Here is a 13774-nt window from a genome sequence, read left to right as displayed (position 1 = left end):
CTCATTGTGGTTTCGATTTGCATTTCTCCTGATGATTAGTGATGTTGAGCATCTTTTCACGTACCTGTTGGCCATCTACATTTCCTCTTTGGAAAAATGTCTATTCAGTTCTTCTGCCTATTTTTTAATCATGTTGTTATTCAAGAAGATAAGTAGACCCCAATGTGCATAGCAAATTATTTACAACAGCTGAGATATGGAAGCAACCTAAGTGTCCGTTGCAAGATGAATGAATAAAGAAACTGTGGTATAAGTGTGTGTGTGTGTGTGTGTGTGTGTGTGTGTGTGTGTGTGTGTGTGTATTGGAGAAGGAAATGGCAACCCCCTCCAATATTCTTGCCTGGAGAATTCTATGGACAGAGGAGTTTGGTGGGCTACAGTTCATGGGGTTGCAAAGAGTAAGCTACAATTGAGCACATATGTGTATATATACATACATCTCTATATAGATACACACATACATACATATATACATGGAATACTACTCAGGCATAAAAACAATTTTTGTCATTTGCAGCAACATGCATGAACTTGGAGAGCATTATACTAAGTGAAATAAGTCAGAGAAAGACAAACACTGTATATCTTACATGTGGAATTTAAAACTACAATAAACTAGTGAATATAACAAAAAAGTAGCAGACAGATACAGAGAAAAAATTAGTGGATGGGGTTGGGAGTGGTAATATATAGGTGGGGGAGTGGGAGGTACAAATTATTGGGTATAAGACAGGCTCATGGATGTATTGTACCACACAGGGAATATAGTCCATATTTTGTAAAAACTGTTAATGGAAAATAATATTTAAAAATTGTATAAAAATCATGATTTTATAATATTTGTACATGCACAATCTTCAACTTCATAAAAAGTGAAAAAAAAAGAACTGCTGATTCTTCATTCTTTTTCCAGCTTAATGAGTAGCTGAGTGCACACTGCTGGTCAGGGGCCATGACCGTACCTGTTGGCCAAAAGCTGGGACCTGGTTCCTGAGGGCGAGGTCAGGTAGATGGCCAGGTCTCCCCTCCTGGGGTGGGTGATGGTGATACGCACAACTACATGCTCCAGGTAGTTGACGTGATGGTTGGGGTTGTCGGAGCAGCCCGAAGCTTTGTAGATGGAGCGCACTGCACTGTTGGGGCGAATCGTCCTGCAACAGAGAGAAGAAGTTTGAGCAAAGTGCACAGCAGAGCTCAATTGAGTGAACCTGCAGGCCTGGCAGGACTACATGATGTAAGATAAGCAGTGGGTGCTGCTTACTAAAGGACCAGCCCCTCACGCAAATGGTTAGGTTGCTTAAAGGAGTAATCCTGCTTGGACTGTGAGAAAGATGTTAAATGAGAGGAATGGGGAATTTAAGGTGTCTCTGATCTTCATGAAGGTAGTGGATATCGATCTTGTTAAAACAGATTCCTAGGCTCTGGAACTGGAGTTCCTGGGGTGGGTCACGAATGAGCATTTCCAGCAAGTTCTCCAGTGACAGTGATGTTGCTGATCTATGGAATCCACTTTGTGTACCACCAGTATAGGGGACTTGGGGACTACTATGACCTTGGTTCAAATCACTGGTCTACCATTTTCTTGCTCTATAAACTAAGAAGAGCCCACTCTTCTTCTTGCCTACAAGGTCCTGTCTTCTTCCCAAACTCCCTCCTGTACCTCTCTGCCCTCTGAATACTGGGTTCCAGCCACACCAGCACTGGTTTGAGTTCTGGAATAATTCAAGTTTCCCAGCTCAGGGACATTACATATGCTACTCTGCCTCTAGTGCCTTTTTATTCCTGTTCCTATGGCTGACTCTTCTTTCATGATCAAAGCTTAAATTTCACTCTCTAAGCACATCATTGAACCATAGGAAAATCATGTTCCCTACCTTTCATTTTCTACCCTTTTTATTTCACTTATTATAACTTGTAATTATCTATTTATTGTATTGTTTTGGTTTGACTTCCCCAATAGACTGTAAGCTCCATAAATGTGGAAGAATTTCTTATTCCTGTTTCTATCCCTAATATCTAGCCCCATTCTTTTTTTTAAATTTATATTGTATTGAAGGATAATTGCTTTAAAGAATTTTGCTGTTTTCTGTCAAACCTCAACATGAATCAACCATCAGATCAGATCAGTTGCTCAGTCGTGTCCGACTCTTTGCAACCCCATGAATCGCAGCATGCCAGGCCTCCCTGTCCATCACCAACTCCCGGAGTTCACTGAGACTCACGTCCATCGAGTCAGTGATGCCATCCAGCCATCTCATCCTCTGTCGTCCCCTTCTCTTCCTGCCCCCAATCCCTCCCAGCATCAGAGTCTTTTCCAATGAGTCAACTCTTCGCATGAGGTGGCCAAAGTACTGGAGTTTCAGTTTTAGCATCATTCCTTCTAAAGAAATCACAGGGCTAATCTCCTTCAGAATGGACTGGTTGGATCTCCTTGCAGTCCAAGGGACTCTCAAGAGTCTTCTCCAACACCACAGTTCAAAAGCATCAATTCTTCGATGCTCAGCCTTCTTCACAGTCCAACTCTCACATCCATACATGACCCCTCCCTTTTGAAACTCCCTTCCATCTCCCTCACCATTCCACCCCTCTAGGTTGATACAGAGTCCGTGTTTGATTTCCTGAGCCATACAGCAAATTCCCATTGGCTATCAATTTTACACATGGTAATATAAGTTTCCATGTTACTCTTTCCATACATCTCACCCTCTCCTCCCCTCTCCCCATGTCCGTATGACTATTCTCTATGTCTTTTTCTCCAATGTTTCCCTGTAAATAAATTCTTCAGTACCATTTTTCTAGATTCTGTATATATGCATTAGAATACAGTATCTATCTTTCTCTTTCTGACTCACTTCACTCTGTATAATAGGTTCTAGGTTCATCCACTTCATTAGAACTGACTCAAATACATTCCTTTTTATGGCTGAGTAATATTCCATCGTGTATATGTACCAGAACTTCTTTATCCATTCATCTGTCAATGGACATCTAGGTTGCTTCCATGTTCTAGCTATTGTAAATAGTGCTGCAATGAACAATGGGATACATGTGTCTCTTTCAATTTTGGTTTCCCCAGGGTATATGCCTAGGAGTGGGATTTCTGGGTCATATGGTGGTTTTATGCCTAGTTTTTAAAGGAATCTCCATACAGTCTTCCATAGTGGCTGTATCAATTTACATTCCCACCAACAGTGCAAGAGAGTTCCATTTTCTCCATACCCTCTTCAGGATTTATTGCTGTAGCCTTTTTGATGATGGCCATTCTGACTGGTGTAAAGTGATATCTCACTGTAGTTTTGATTTGCTTTTCTCTAATAATGAGCGATGTTGAGCATCTTTTCATGTGTTTGTTAACCATCTGTATATCTTCTTTGGAGAAATGTCTGTTAGGTCTTTTTTCCACTTTTTGATTGGGTTGTTTGTATTTCTGGTATTGAGTTGTATGAGCTGCTTGTATATTTTGGAAATTAATCCTTTGTCAGTTGTTTCATTTGCTATTATTTCTTCCCTTTCTCAGGATTGTCTTTTCACCTTGCTTATAGTTTCCTTTGCTGTGCAAAAGCTTTTAAGTTTAATCAGGTCCCACTTGTTTACTGTTGTTTTTATTTCCATTACTCTACTCTTGCCTAGAAAGTCCCATGGACGGAGGAGCCTGGTAGGCTGCAGTCCATGGGGTCGCTAAGAGTCGGACACGACTGAGTGACTTCACTTTCACTTTTCACTTTCATGCATTGGAGAAGGAAATGGCAACCCACTCCAGTGTTCTTGCCTGGAGAATCCCAGGGATGGGGGAGCCTGGTGGGCTGCCGTCATTGGGGTCTCACAGAGTTGGACACGACTGAAGCGACTTAGCAGCAGCAGCAGCAGCAGGAGGTGGGTCATAGAGGATCTTGCTTTGATTTAGGTCATCGAGTATTCTGCCTATGTTTTCCTCTAAGAGTTTTATAGTTTCTGGTTTTACATTTAGGTCTTTAATCCATTTTGAGTTTATCTTTGTGTATGGTATTGGGAAGTGTTCTAATTTCATTTTTTTACATGTAATTGTCTAGTTTTCCCAGCACCATTTATTGAAGAGGCTGTCTTTGCCACCTTGTATATTCATGCCTCCTTTGTCAAAAATAAGGTACCCATAGGTGCATGGGTTTATTTCTGGGCTTTCTATCTTGTTACATTGGTCTACATTTCTGTTTTTGTACCAGTACCAAACTGTCTTGATGACTCTAGCTTTGTAGTATAATATGAAGTCAGGAAGGTTGATTCCTCCAGGTCCATTCTTCTTTCTCAAGACTGCTTTGGCTATTTGGGATCTTTTGCGTTTCCATATGAATTGTGAAATTTTTTGTTCTAGTTCTGTGAAAAATGCCCTCAGTAATTTGATATGGGTCACATTACATCTGGAGATTGCATTTGGTAGTATAGTCAGTTTCACAATATTGATTCTTCCTACCCAGGAACATGGAATACCTACCCATCTGTTTATGTGGTTTTAGATTTCTTTCATTAGTGTCTTATAATTTTCTGTGTACAGTTCTTTTGTCTCCTTAGGTAAGTTTATTCCTAGATATTTAATTCTTTTTGTTGCAATGGTGAATGGGATTGATTTCTTAATTTCTCTGACTTTTCATTGTTAGTATAGAGAAATGCAAGTGATTTCTGTGTATTGATTTTGTATCCTGCAACTTTGCTAAATTCACTGATTAGCTCTAGTAATTTTCTGATACTATCTTTAGGGTTTTCTATGAACAGTATCATGTCATCTGCAAACAGTGAGAGTGTTACTTCTTCATTTCCAATCTGGATTCTACTTATTTATTTTTCTTCTCTGATTGCTGTAGCTAGGACTTCTAGAACTATGTTGAATAACAGTCATGAAAGTGGACATCTTTGTCTTGTTCCTGATCTTAGGGGGAATGCTTTCAGTTTTTCACCATTGAGAATAATGTTTGCTGTAGGCTTATCATATATGACCTTTACTATATTGAGGTAGGTTCCTTCTATGCCCATTTTTTGAAGAGTTTTCATCATAAATGGGTGCTGAATTTTGTCAAAGGCTTTTTTGGCATCTATTGAGATGATCATATGGTTTTTATCTTTCAATTTGTTAATATGGGGTAACACATTGAATGATTTGCATATATTGAAGAATCCTTGCATCCTGGAAATAAACCCAACTTGATCACAGTGTATGAGCTTTTTGATATGTTGCTGAATTCTGTTTGCTAAAATTTTGTTGAGGATTTTTGTATCTATGCTCATCAGATACAATATGCTACAGGTCAATATACTATGATATTGGCCTGTAGTTTTCTTTTTTTGTGTTGTCTTTGTCTGGTTTTGGTATCAGGGTGATGGTGGCTTCACAGAATGAGTTTGGAAGCGTTCCTTCCTCTGCAATTTTTGAAAGAGTTTTAGAAGGATAGGCATTATTTCTTCTCTAAATGTTTGACAGAATTCTCCTGTGAAGCCATCTGGTCCTGGGCTTTTGTTTTTTGGGAGTTTTTTAAATCACAGCTTTAATTTCAGTGCTTGTAATTGGGTTGTTCATAATTTCTATTTCTTCCTGGTTCAGTCTTGGAAGACTGAACTTTTCTAAGAATCTGTCCATTTCTTCCAGGTTATCTGTTTTATTGCCACATAGTTGTTCATAATAGTCTCTTATAATCCTTTGTATTTTTGCACTGTCTGTTGTAACCTCTCCTTTTTCATTTCTAATTTTGTGGATTTAATTCTTCTCTCTTTTTCTTGATGAGTCTGGCTAAAGGTTTGTCAATTTTGTTTATTTTCTCAAAGAACCAGCTTTTAGTTTTATTAATCTTTACTACTGTTTCTTTTTCATTTATTTCTGCTTGGATCTTTATGATTTCTTTCCTTCTACTAATTTTGTTTGTTTGTTTGTTTGTTTGTTTTTTAGTTCTTCTTTTTCCAGTTGTTTTAGTTGTAAAGTTAGGTTGTCAACTTGATGTTTTTTTTTGTTTCTTGAGTTTCTAGAACTGTATTGCTATAAACGTCTCTCATAGAACTGCTTTTGCTGCACCCCATAGGTTTTGAGTTGTCGTCTTTTCATTGTCATTTGTTTCTAGAAATGTTTTGATTTCCTTTTGATTTCTTCAGTAACCTGTTGGTTATTTAGAAACGTGTTGTTTAATCTCCATGTGTTTCTGTTTCATACACTTTTATTCTTGTAATTGATATCTAGTCGTATAGCATTGTGGTCAGAGAAGATGGTTGGTACAATTTCAGTTTTCTTAAATTTACTGAGGTTTGATTTGTGACCCAAGATATGGTCTATCCTGGAGAATGTTCCATGTGCACTTGAAAAGAAAGTGTATTCTTCTGCATTTGGATGGAATGTCCTGAAGATATCAATGATATCCATCTCATCTGATATATCATTTAAGACTTGTGTTTCCTTATTAATTTTCTGTTTTGATGATCTGTCCATTGGTGTGAGTGGGGTGTTAAAGTCTCCTACTATTATTGTGTTACTGTCAATTTCTCCTTTTATGTCTGTTAGTGTTTCTCTTATGTATTGTGGTGCTCCTATGTTGGGTGCACAGATATTTACAATTGTTATGTCTTCCTCTTAGATTGATTCCTTGATCATTATGTAGTATCCTTTCTTATCTCTTGTAATCTTCTTTATTTTAAGGTCTATTTGGTCTGATATGAGGATTGCTACTCCAGGTTTCTTTTGCTTCCCATTTGCATAGAATATATTTTTCCATCCTCTCACTTTCCGTCTATATGTGTCTTGAGGTCTGAAGTGGCTTTCTTGTAGACAGCATATATATGGGTCTTGTTTTTGTATCCATTCAGCTCGTCTGTATCTTTTGGTTGGAGCATTTAATCCATTTATATTTAAAGTAATTATTGATATATATGTTCCTATTGCCATTTTCTTAATTGTTTGGGGATTTTGTAGATCTTTTTTTCTGTTGTATTTCTTGACCATATAAGTTCATTTAACATTTGTTGTAAAGCTGGTTTGGTGGTACTGAATTCTCTTAACTTTTGCTTGTCTGAAAAGCTTTTTATTTCTCCATCATTTTTGAATGAGATCCTTGCTGGGTCCAGTAATCTTGGTTGTAGATTTTCCCCTTTCAGTACTTTAAATATATCCTACCATTCCCTTCTGGCCTGCAGAGTTTTTGCTGAAAGATCAGCTGTTAAGCATATGCAGTTTCCCTTGTATGTTACTTGTTGTTTCTTCCTTGCTGCTTTTAATAATCTTTCTGTGTGTTTAGTCTTTGTCAGTTTGATTAGTATGTGTCTTGGCGTGTTTCTCCTTGGATTTATCTGTATGGGACTCTTTGTGCCTCTTGGACTTGATTAACTATTTCCTTTTCTATGTTGGGGAAATTTTCAACTATAATCACTTCTAAAATTTCCTCATACCCTTTCTTTTTATCTTCTTCTTCTGGGACCCCTATAATTCGAATGTTGGTGTGTTTGATATGGTCCCAGAGGTCTCTGAGACTGTTCTCAGATCTTTTCATTCTTTTTATTCTGTTCTTCAGAAGTTATTTCCACCAATTTATCTTCCAGTTCATTGATTTGTTCTTCTGCTTCAGATATTCTGCTATTGATTCCTTCTAGAGTATTTTTAATTTCAGTAATTGTGTTGTCTCTATATGTTTATTTTTTAATTCTTCTAGGTTTTTGTTAAATGATTCTTGCATTTTCTCCATTTTGTTTTCAAGGTTTTTGATCCTCTTTACTATCATTATTCTGAATTCTTTTTCAGGTAGTTTCCCTATTTCCTCTTCATTTATTTAGACTTCTGTGTTTCTAGTTTGTTCCTTCATTTGTGCAGTATTTCTCTGCCTTTCCATTATTTTTTTTTTTAAGTTATTGTGTTTGAGGTCTCCTTTCCCAGGCTTCAAGGAAATTTGAATTCTTTCCTTGATGAAGGTTGAATTTTTTCTTTCTTTTGGTTTCTGTCCTCCTAAAATTGGTCCAGTGGTTGGTGTGAGCTTTGTATAGGGTAAGATTTGTGCAGAGTTTTTGTGGTTTTTTTTGTTTGTTTTTCCTCTGATGGGCAAGGCTGAGTGAGGTGGTAATCCTGTCTGCTGATGATTGGGTTTGTATTTTTGTTTTGTTTGTTGTTTAGATGAGGCATCCTGCACAGGGTGCTACTGGTGGTTGGGTGATGCCGGGTCTTGTATTCCAGTGGTTTCCTTTGTATGAGTTCTCACTATTTGATACTCCCTAGTCTTAGAGTCAGTGCTCCTATTCCAAAGGCTCAGGGCTTGATCTCTGGGGCATATGTTCCATGCTGAACAGCCTCAGAAGCTTCAGGCTTAGCATCTTGAAGTTTGGCTGGGAAGACTGGTGGGTGACAGCTGGTCACTGTCACCAGGCCTTGCTCAAAGTTCTGACGTGGCTCTGGGTGCCTCTGGTCAGCTGTGTCTGAGCTACTTCACTGGGCTCTGAGGGTCCCGGGCATCTGGCAGAAAGGGCGCAGAGATGCAGCACATGCAGGAGGAGATCTGGACTCCTCCCAACTGCATGTGCCACCAGTCCCATTCTTGCTATCCAATAAATGAAAGAAAAATAGATGCTGAATTGGTAAATGAAATATGTGTAGAAATAAACAATTATTCCATTTGATCTCATTTCTTCATTTGTCAAAAGGGAATAAAACCCATGTTGTTATCAAGTTTTAAGAAGAAAACACACTTTAAGTTGCTAAGAACTCAATAAATACTGGTTAACTTTTTACTCCTTTATTTATTTTTTTCATATTCTTTGCCACAAATGGGTAGAATGAGAAAAAATTTAGTCCATTTGTTTCTGCTTCCTAACAGTTTCCTCAAGAATTATAATGGCTCTGTTCTTATTACAAACCAAAGTTCATAAGTATTTTTTCTGAGCTAACTCTGTATAAAAAGAAAGCCAAAAGCAAAATACTAATAAAATCATTATGCTGCTGCTGCTGCTAAGTCGCTTCAGTTGTGTCCGACTCTGTGCGACCCCACAGACGGCAGCCCACCAGGCTCCCTCGTCCCTGGGATTCTCCAGGCAAGAACACTGGAGTGGGTTGCCATTTCTTTCTCCAATGCGTGAAAGTGAAAAGTGAAAGCAAAGTTGCTCAGTCGTGTCCGACTCTTCGCGACCCCATGGACCGCAGCCCACCAGGCTCCTCCATCCATGGGATTTTACTGGAGTGGGGTGCATAAATCCTAATTCTTCAAATTCAGTGCCTAGGAGAGACTTCACCATCACTTGGTAAATCCTGTTGCACAGCCTCCAGGTTTGTGTGACTGAAACAGGACACTGGGCCCTGGAATCTGAGTAAAGTGCAATCTCATTTACTGTGCATCCTGCATCACTCTCAGAGAACTACATGGTAAGCAACTAAATTTCCAGAACATAAGGTCGAGTTTTGGGGGTATACCAACTTATGGGAGATACTTCTACCATCAGACAGAAATACTTACAGAGTAGAAACTTGAAGAACATCCACCTGTAAGGATTCTCCCATCCCCTTATAAAATATGCTTTTCTTTTAAGGATTCTTGGCTTATACTAGCGGGCTTTCCTGGTGGCTCAGATGGTGAAAAATCTACCTGCAATGTGGGAGACCTGGGTTCTATCCTTAGGTTGAAAAGATCCTCTGGAGTAGAGCATGGCAGGTTATACTAGGACGGATTTAACAGTTTAGGGTCTTAGACATTCTATTAAAATTTTATAATCACGTTAGAAAAAAACTACACAAACTACTAGTTTTCATGTGCAACACAGGGCTGTCTCGAGACATCTGCATAGGCCAGCTCTCTTTTAGGGAATGGTCATGCTGTCTGCTTGCAGCAAACATTACTTGATTTGTCGGTCTGTGCTCTCCACACACACGTGCTGCTGGGGAACAGTGGTCCACTTCTCCGCCTCCATCACCATGGCTTCTGCATCCATCAGTCCAAATCCATAGAGATGGCTCACTACAGAAGGCAAGAAGTTGGTCAGCTTTACCATGGTTGGTAGCAACCTATGCTATATATGTTGACTTATACTTTCACTCTGTAGAAAAGCCAGACACAACCCAATGGGAGCCAAGCTTTCCTTCTAGTAACAATTAAAAAACAAATAAAGCAAGTAAATAATCAAAAGAAGAAAATAAGATGAATGCATATTGTTCACTGAATATGTATTGTAACTAGTAACAGAACTACCATTTATGAATTGTTATTACGTTGCAAGTATTAGTCCATATTTTTACATTTAATCCTCCTAACAATCTTAAGATGTTAGTGCTATTACTATTATCACTCATGGATGAGGAGAAAGAAATTTGGCTGAGACTGACTAGCAGTTCAGTGGTTGAGCCAAATTCTAACCCACAAAGATTTACTACCAGGCTCCACTGTTAACCACTTGTATTCAAGTGATAACACCATTCCATTTGTAAGATAAAATAATTAGTAGGTTTAAAGAGAAGTGTACACAACTTCTCTTAGTGCAGTCAAAACTAACATGCAAGAAATACCAATTTTCTGACATATCTAGTTTTTTGGTTGAAAATCCTAGAAGACATAAATCATTACCTTTCCTCTAGCATATGAAAAATTTATTAAAGTTTATGCATGAAATATTTGGAGGCTTCTAAACTTTCCTGACACCTTCTTATCCTCGGATGTTGTAAACTTTTAGTTCTCAGTGAGAATATCTATTTATCTAAAGCTAAATTTGACCTAACTTTCTCAGAAACTTTACCTATATATAGGAAAACTTAATGATGATACAGTGATAGCTACATTTGCAACTCTTTCTAAAAATACTTTAAAATCCCAGTTGAATACATAAAATCTCCACCTTGCATTAAACTCTTTTATATCTTTAAACACAAAGTCCTACTTTACTCTGCTATGGCAAAGATATATGTAGAATTTTTATACAGGTACTTTTGCAACCTTTATTATAAATATTTTTCTTAATTAAAAAATAATGTATGTTCATTGTAAAAACTTGTAAATACATCCAGAAAAGAATAATTAAAACTCATCAATAACTTCATCACAAATTGGTAACTGTTATTAACAAGTCTATTTAGATTTAGTTACATAATATTACATGAGGCAAGCTTGCCTCCTTAATTTGAAGAGATACAGAGTAACACACATATAATAGAGGAGAAATGTCAAATTTGGGATTAAGGAAACCAAATTGTGGAGCTCTTTTGTTAAAGTTCACTGAAATCCTATGTTGTCACTTATCACTTAACCACAGTCTATATCATTTCACCATGGATATTCAAAGGTATTTTCTTGCCCTGGAGGAATTGAAATTATTGATGAAGACACAATGCGAGGCTCTCTAACTCTTCATGGTACCCAAATATCTCCAAGCCAGTGTCAAGTGATTTTAAACCAGTATAATTTATAATTTAATCTCAGTTCAGGGAAATAAGATGAGAGATTTGATTGATATGAAGGGGGCGGGGAAGAGGGTGAGGGGGTGGGTTTGGGGAGGGTAAGGATTTTGAATAGTCTGCAAAATGGGTGTTTTGGCCCCAGCTCCGCTTTGCACACTGCCCTTCCCCACCTCCCTACCCCCAATAATTGTCAACTTAACAACCTTTAGAATAAATTAACACGCAGAGCTGTCAAATACAACAAACACTTCATGGCTGTTAAACAACCACTTGAGTTAAGTAGAAAAGCACCTTGAGTCTTTATGAAGGCTGTAAATTGTTTCCTTTTCCGACTCAATTCCTACCCTCCAGAGACAAGGTCTGTTCATGTAATACTCAAAGGAGGTGTTCAGAACAAAGGCTGAGTAGCTCCCGTTAAACTACAGAATGGCGAGTCAACAGAAAAAAAATTTTTATTACTAGAATATTAATAAACAAGGAAATTAGACTAGATCAGTGAAGGCCACCAAATCTCTAATGGAGACTTGCAGCATTTTAAAATATTTTAATATACTGAAATTGAGAATCTGTCCACAATCATGATACACAGCTGAAGGAAAAAAAAATGAAATAAATTTATTTTTTCTTTTTTTGGGAGGAGGGGGGCAATGCCAGCAATGTATCAACTCTCTTCTGAATGGCAGTTATTTGTTTGGTTTTTGGTAAATACTAAAGAGAAAATAATTACACAATAAATGTGTTGGGCAGATAAACTCCTTCAAAACATGGTGTTAACAGGGAAAATAGCCATTAAATGGTTTGAAAGCTCTAGTAGTTTTATGAGATATAAGTGACATGTAATAATTTTTTTATATGACATGAAGTTTCACATTCTAAAATTAACTTATAAATTCAGAACATGTGTTTTATTTTGTTTGCTTGTTTCTGTTTTGGTGACCATTTGAGTCACATCTTGCTCATCACACTGTTACCATTGTTACCATGCCACACGGGGTATGGTTTCTCTTCAGTGACTGCAGGGCCTCTGGCTTAGAGAAGAAGTTCCAAATGTATTTGTGAAGTAAATGAATGTAACTGATCTGAGAAACTGTATTTAATTCACCAAGTGGCATAAAATGTTTCCAGGAGAATTGTAAGGGGGAATTAGGAGGCCTGTTCATTTTGTTACAGACTCCTATAAACTCATCATTAATAACTAAAAATGTATCCTAGTGTAGAGCCAATATTCCCACTTTCAAAAATTTTACAATTACCTGTATATAATATGCCATGCAAACAATTGGTTGTGATATGACCATTCTGTAACTAAAATAGTTTTATCTATGCACATTTCTCATGCCATGACCTGAGCCTGAAAATAATTTTATGATGATCAAGTGGAATCTCTCCATGCAGGCACTGTGCCAAATGCAAAATTCTATGGATTCAGTATTTAGAAAGACAATGAGGGAATAAAGCATGTATACAGACTAAATATCTTGAAGCATAGCTATGATAGGTATTTCAGAAACTAAATCTAACTCTTTGAAGAATGTGGTTGAACAAACTTAATAAAAGGAATTTGAAAAACTCGCTTACTAGTATATTTGTTCCATTAGGTGGCATGACTGTTTATGCAGAGAAGTTCCAAAAAGTGGAGCTGCCTTGTGCCAGAAGTATAACTAGCTTTTATTCCAAGTAATCCAAAGGCTTCCCTGCTTGGACTGTTAGGTGGACAAGCAAAGAGAGGAAGATAGATGATGTTCCTGGGAGGTATATTTTCATTTTCTGATGAGACTAGAAGTGCCAAGAGGAGCTAGTCATTAAATACACAAGTAAATAATTGCATAGTTCAAAAGCAGATACAGTTGATTTAGACAGCAGTATTAGCTATAAGACCTAAAAAAGTCAGTTCTAAAGAAAAGTTAGAAAACTTAGTAGGCAAAGAAAAATTGAAATTTTGGGGCACAGGAAGTTATAACCAGGGAATTTGATATATCCTTATTGATGCCAGCTATTTTAAACCCTTTAAAAAGAAATATCACACTGATTGGCTATTTAATGATAACTCTAAATGGCTATTAGTAAAGCCCTGTCTAATATAGTAAAGGAATTGATTGGAACAAGTTTGTTTGTTCTTTAACTTTTTTGAGCTCCCTGAAGTAATAAGGCTTTTTGCTACCAGCTGTCAGATACACAGAGAATGCTATGTAGCAACCAGAAGGGCAAACAACAACAAAAATGGCTATGAGAGATTTAAAATTTTGCCTGTGACTGCAAAAAATACCACTAAGTAACTGCTATCCATTCCTGAGCATTTAGTATAAAAGTACAGTCAATTTCTTCCATTGGGGAAATCATTTCTTATGACTAGTTTGACTAAATGTCTAGGTTTACCCAACGTTGTCCTGGTTTGAGCACAGAATT

General features: G+C 37.4%; 1 protein-coding gene across 3 annotated transcripts in view; it reads right to left on the bottom strand.

Annotated features, from left to right (window-relative positions):
• The window catches only part of PCSK5 (proprotein convertase subtilisin/kexin type 5), a 519637-nt gene that overhangs the window by 208552 nt on the left and 297311 nt on the right, over positions 1-13774 (bottom strand). For 2 of the 3 annotated variants that reach the window (XM_027549490.1, XM_027549492.1), the window contains exons 11-12: positions 9821-9938; positions 963-1151 (exon numbers count right to left, since the gene is read on the bottom strand). In XM_027549490.1, the coding sequence (XP_027405291.1) occupies positions 963-1151; positions 9821-9938 (307 nt within the window). The remainder of the gene's footprint in view (positions 1-962; positions 1152-9820; positions 9939-13774) is intronic. The other variant, XM_027549491.1, reaches the window with a different exon arrangement.

Source organism: Bos indicus x Bos taurus, chromosome 8 (assembly GCF_003369695.1).
Source record: "Bos indicus x Bos taurus breed Angus x Brahman F1 hybrid chromosome 8, Bos_hybrid_MaternalHap_v2.0, whole genome shotgun sequence".
In the NCBI taxonomy this organism is placed as follows: domain Eukaryota; kingdom Metazoa; phylum Chordata; class Mammalia; order Artiodactyla; family Bovidae; genus Bos; species Bos indicus x Bos taurus.
This window is presented reverse-complemented; position numbering and strand designations above follow the sequence as displayed.